Consider the following 6,000-nt stretch of genomic DNA (forward strand, 5'->3'; position numbering starts at 1 on the left):
GATGCTTAACTGACTGAGCCACCCAGGTGCCCCTATTTAGATGTTTTTAAGGTGTTGTGCATAGAGGTAAAGGCAAAGTCATGTTTTTTGTAAATCCAGGAATAAGCTTAAAAAAAAGGCCAGTTTTTACGTCCTGTAGGAACGTGGAAGTTGATATGTTGTTTTGAAACCTCCAGGTCCTTTCTGGACATTTTGAGTCATTCCTTTCTGACCAACGTGTGTCGTACACAGCAGGTGGGTGCAGCTCATGGGGGCTAGACTTGGACACGGGATGTCTTGCAGTGTCTGACCTGTCTCCTTGAAAGCCTTGGGCATTAAGCACCTACTAAACCAACGCCAGTGAGCAATGCTGTCTTGAGGGGCTGCTGCTAAGGCTGGGTTCCGTCCTGCTGGCTGGGCTGGAGGTGTCCTCGCGGTGTCTGTCCAGCACGCCAGGCTGCAGACCGCAGTGTTGGGTAGAGGAGTTTGCCTTCTTCCCTCGCAGTCGTTCCTCAGTCTGCTGTGCTGAGCAAGAAGTCAGAAAACTAACGTGAGACAGTGTGAGTCCCCTTCCTGATTAGGGGAGATGATTTGCTGGTTTTCAGTTTTTAAATACACTAATTTTTAAAAAACTGACAGTTTTGGGGGTGTCTGGGTGGCTCAGTCGGTTGGATGTCTGCCTTCAGCTCGGGTTGTGATCCCAGGGGTCCTGGGATTGAGCCCTGCATCGGGCTCCCCGCTCAGTGGGGAATCTGCCTCTCCCTCTCCCTCTGCCCCTCCCTCAGCTTATACCCTCTCTTGCTCGCTCGCTCTCTCTCAAATAAAATCTTGGGGAAAAAAAATGCTCTTTTAAAAAAAAAACCTGATAGTTTTGGACACCAGTTTAGAACATGGTGAGACTATTTTGGAACATTAATATAAAAATTTGGATCCCTCTTAGGGGTATATTTTTTTCCCCTCTTTTTCATGGTTGTCACAGGGTAAGGAAGCCTGATGTGTGTTACTTCGGGCTCGGGGGGGGCCGTGAGCGCCGAGGCATGTTTGAGTTTGGTGGGTTTGTGCAGGATCCCTCCCGGGCCACACGTGGGAGTGATGACGAAGGCCTCTGCCCACCTCCCGCTCCTCTGCCCCTGAGTTAGGATTCTTTCTTGGAATTTGATATGTGTGAGGATATGTTACCAAACCGTACGGTGAAGTGCCTGCCGCGTGTCTGGCCCTGCCACCCCGAGTGCGCCCGATCTCGTCTGAGATACCCGCCGGCTGCTCAGCGTTCGGTCACTTCGATTTCCCCTGGGTGACCTTGGGGATTTTGAGCAATGGCCTGCCTTAGAGATCTCCACATTAGCGTTTGCAGGACCCACCAGACGTGTTTCTGATGTCTTACTAAATGTTTGTTCTTCCTGCATGTTTGTCTTTCCAGGAAAACCCTTTCTGTGTCCTTGGCGGACGCCGGCCCAGTCCAGGAGCCCCAGGCCAAGCCTGGCGTCGAGCTTCCACGCTGGACGGCTCTTCAGCTCGCAGGCTGCGGAGGACCGGACGGAGGAGCCCCTGCACTCCATCATCAGCAGCACTGAGACCGTGCAGGGTACTGTGCGCAGCCCGCCTGCGAGGGGAAGTTCTTGAGGCAGAAGCAGTGATTGATAGAAGCCGCCCACTTGCTTCAGTCGGAGGGAGGGTTCCCCCAAACAAAGCATCCTCCGTTTCCTGCTTTGCCAGGAGCTGCTGACTGCCGGCCTGGTGTGTCTTGCCCCCTCTGGTGGTCACCCGTGAGCTTGCGGCCGGCCACTCGGAGTGGTGATTCATGGCCCATCTGCTAATAATCATGGAAGCAGGATGTAAACCCAGCATTGGCCGTGCCGACACAGGCCTGCACGTTCAAGCTGTACTGTCACCTCAGAAGTCTAGAAAAGCAGTCTCTGCAGCCAGTCCTCACCTGGGTCCATTTCTGGCTTTCACATGAGATGACAACACAGTCTCTGATGTTTGGGTTAAGAAGTGAGATTTTCTTGTTCATTTGTTTTCTAAATAATTAATTTGGAAACCATGGTTTTGAAGAGTAGAATCTAGGGTCTGGTTGTTAGAGCCAGTCTGATTCTCACGTCCTTGGGAAGTGCCGGCACCGACTGGCCCTCGAGGTAGTGGCCTCGAGGTGACGGGTCTCAGTGGTGGGAAGCAGGGGAGGCTCCTTTTGCCCCTTCCTGTGGAGAGAGGGGGCCCCGGCTTGTCCTCTCTGACACCTCCTCCCTGAGAGCCCCAGTGACGTAGTTTCTTTTTCACTCCTTTTTTTTTTTTTAAGATTTTATTTTATTTTATTTTTTTAAAGATTTATTTATTTATTTGAGAGAGCGAGAATGAGAGAGAGAGAGAGTACATGAGAGGGGGGAGGGTCAGAGGGAGAAGCAGGCTCCTCGCGAGCAGGGAGCCCGATGCGGGACTCGATCCAGGGACTCCAGGATCATGACCTGAGCCGAAGGCAGTCGCTTAACCAACTGAGCCACCCAGGTGCCCCTAAGATTTTATTTTTAAGTAAACTCTACACCCAGCGAGGGATTGAACTCACAACCCAAGATCAAGAGTTGCATGCTCCACTGACTCAGCCAGCCAGGCGCCCCTTTTGTTCAGTCTTTTGAAAAATGTTTAAAATTCATTACCTGAAACATTCTTTTGAATGTTACATAGCATATTATACCATAAAAATAAAAGCTGAACTTTATTGCTTGTGTCTGATTCATTACCAGGTTCCATTTCCAAACACGAGTTCCAGGCTGAGACAAAGAAGCTTCTGGACATTGTTGCCCGTTCCTTGTACTCAGAAAAAGAGGTGCGGTATCTGTTCATCACTCCCAGTGCTAGTGGCGTTTCTTTTTGAAAAAACGATTTTTATGCTACTCTAGGGAAATGCCAGGTAGTGTAATAACTGTGAAAATGCATTAAATTTGGACAGGTCTGGATCTTAGTTACCAGCAAGAGTATTTTTACTAAAATCTATTTGGATTTCCTGGACAGATAGGCCCAGATGACTCTTAGTGCTAGATTGACTCCGGGAGTTATTTTTTGCTGATAGTTTAGAAGCCTCCCCACCCCCAGGTACTGGCGTGGGGGCCCTGGGGCTCATTTCTTTGGCGGAGGCAGTATGCTCTGAGGCCCTGTGTTACCGTGTCACCTGGCGGGTGGTCACCAGGTGACCACTAGATGGACGGCGGGGCTATGGGAGGAAGGCCCCCCAGCCCCATGTGGAGAGAGTAGGGGCTGAAAGGCAGTGAGGAGCGACAGGCTGTGGGAGAAGTCGAGAACAAATGGTCCGTTGTGTCCATGTTCGTTATTGCTAGAATGCAGAGGGGAATTTTGGGGAAGGGTAAAGCACAAAATTCCAATGTTAAAAGGGACTTTTTAGGAAATACTTTCCAGGCTTGTGCTGCTGCACGCCATGTTCAAGTATCCCTGTGATCTCCAGCTTCTGTGCTCTTGGGTTCACATCACCGTGCTTCCTCCCTCACCTACAGGAGGAAGGTCTCTTTGAGGCAAAGGTGCTTCTCAGAGCCAGGTACTCTGAGCGTGGTAGGCCTTCACTAAAGCCAGAGTCTTTAAGGCGTAGAAGAAACACGTGTCGGGAGATATTTTGACATCCTTGGTCAAGAGTCGGGCAAGAAGTGGTGGCACGGGGCTCTTCAAGTTTGAGCTGACATAACAGATTGGCACCTGCTTGATTTTCAGGACAGAGCAGCATGGTTGGAGTTCACTCCTTAAAGCTGTGTCAGGGAGGGAGAAGCCCTGGGCCTTGAGTCATTTTGGGAGCGGCCCTGGAGAAACTGTCTCTGAGAAAAGTGGGAGGTCTTTATGGTTAAAACACCGACTATTCTCTGGTAGTTCTCCCCCAACTTTGGACACACGCTGCAGGTGCTGCTGACCAGGACGGCCTGCGGCGCTAGCATCTTCTTTCTGCTCCCGTAGGTGTTTATACGGGAGCTGGTCTCCAACGCCAGTGACGCCTTGGAAAAGCTGCGTCACAAGCTGCTGTCTGAAGGCCAAACGCTGCCGGAAATGGAGATCCACTTACAGACGGACGCCGAGAAAGGCACCATCACCATCCAGGTACCCCCTTCTGAGGGTCCTGCTGCTGGCGCCGCCCTCTTCACGCCTGGGCAGGGGAGCTGGACCCGCCTTTTCATTCCATCTCCGGGCTCCAAGTGACGCGCCGTCTGTCTTCGTTGTTGACTCTTGTTTTAATTTACTGTAAAAATAACGCTTGTTCAGTATAGAAAATTTGGAAAACACACACAGAAAAGAAGCAAGTTTAAGGTTTCATTTGAGGCTGATGACTGTTACTGTGTTAGTGTAGGTTTTTGGTGTCTGTGCATTTATTTACATATCTAAATGTTGTTAAACCATGTGTTATTTTTAGTGTTCTCTCTCTACATTTTTAACTGTACTTTTCCTCTCATTATGCATATTTCCCCGTGTCATTAAATACCCTGCGGTACTATTGTAAATCACAGCCCGGTGTTTGGATTAATGGTCTTGCTTTAGAGGAAGCAATACTTAGGGCTGTTGTAACCTCTTAAAAATATTAAGGTCAGAAAGAAAGGCAGAAGTGGGGGGCTCATCAGCAGTGGTTGAGGGATACCGTGTTGCTGAGACAGCTGCTTCAGGGTCCTGGGGTGATGGCTAGAACTGGGGGGGTGCGGCGCCTGCAAGGTGGAAGGACATGCTGTGGGGTCCTGGGCTTCCTGCCTCCACCAAGGGGTTGGTGCTGGTGGGGGGGCTCTTAGGCCGTTGCTTGCTCCTTCTGGTCTGCGTGTGTGCGCCTTTTTTGCTGTTGTTTTAAGAAGCTTTACTGAGGTAAGATTTATACACAGTAAAATTCCACAGGTTCGAGTGCACACATTCTGGTGACCGCGATGCCATCATGATTTCCTCCCCCCAGGTCCCCACTGCCTTCCCAGCTCATCAACCACTCACGTGCTCTCTGCCCCTTCGGGTTTATATTTTCTAGAATTCCATAGAACCAGAGTTTGGTCTGACTTCTTGCCATCAGCGGAATGCTGTGAGATTCATCCCCGGCGCAGCGTGTAGGTGTAGCCTGTTCCGTTTCCTCCCGGAGAAGTGTTCTGCCGCACGCGTGCAGAGCGCTCGGCGGCCACTCGCCACGGGATGCGCTTCGGCTTGTTTCCAGTTTGGGGTGTTCGGAATAAAGCTCTTGGGTGAATGCCTAGGAGTGGGGCCGCTGGCCCCAGGAGAGCTGTGTAGCCGTGAGAGATGCCAGGCTGCCCGCAGTGGGTGTCCCGGCTTGCTTGCTGGCGGCGGCGGCGGCTGGGAAGTCATCACTGCTGCTGTCCTTGCCGGCACTGGTTACTGTCGGCTGTGGAGATGCGGGCCGTTCCAGCGGCTCAGCTTTTTGTTTATTTGAGAGAGAGCATTAGAGAGAGGGAGCAAGAGAGAGCAAGCATGACTGGGAGCGGAGGGAGAAGCAGGGAACCCAACGTGGGGCTCGATCCCAGGACCCTGGGATCATGACCTGAGCCGAAGGCAGACACTTAACCATCTGAGCCACCCAGGCGCCCCTGGGACTGAGCTTTTATTGTGCATTTCCCTCGTGATTAATGGTCGGTCCTGAGCATCTTGTCATGTGTTTGCCATTTCTGTATCTTCCTTGTGAAATGTCCAGATTTTTGGTTCATTTTTAATCAAGTTGTTTGTTTTTGGTTTTTTTTTTAGATTTTATTTATTTTTATTTGACACAGAGACAGCACAAGCACAAGCAGGGGCAGAGGCAGGCAGAGGGAGAGGGAGAAGCAGACTCCCCGCCGAGCAGGGAGCCCGATGCGGGACTCGATCCCAGGACCCCGGGATCATGACCTGAGTCGAAGGCAGCCGCTTAACCGACTGAGCCACCCAGGCGCCCTGTTTTTTTAATTGAGTTGTAAGACTTCTTTATATATTCTGGATATAAGTTGCATATCAGATACATACTTTTTTTTTTTTTTTAAAGATTTTATTTATTTATTTGACGGAGACACATAG

The 6,000-nt window shown here is 50.7% G+C and overlaps 1 protein-coding gene across 1 annotated transcript in view; it reads left to right on the plus strand.

Moving 5' to 3' along the window:
* TRAP1 (TNF receptor associated protein 1) overlaps positions 1-6,000 on the plus strand; it is a 53,669-nt gene that overhangs the window by 29,298 nt on the left and 18,371 nt on the right. The window contains exons 2-4 of the mRNA XM_081820200.1: positions 1,400-1,564; positions 2,718-2,800; positions 3,931-4,071. Coding sequence (XP_081676326.1) covers positions 1,400-1,564; positions 2,718-2,800; positions 3,931-4,071 — 389 coding nt within the window. The remainder of the gene's footprint in view (positions 1-1,399; positions 1,565-2,717; positions 2,801-3,930; positions 4,072-6,000) is intronic.

Source organism: Leptonychotes weddellii, chromosome 5 (assembly GCF_054177405.1).
Source record: "Leptonychotes weddellii isolate Sample4059 chromosome 5, ASM5417740v2, whole genome shotgun sequence".
NCBI classification, from domain to species: Eukaryota; Metazoa; Chordata; class Mammalia; order Carnivora; family Phocidae; genus Leptonychotes; species Leptonychotes weddellii.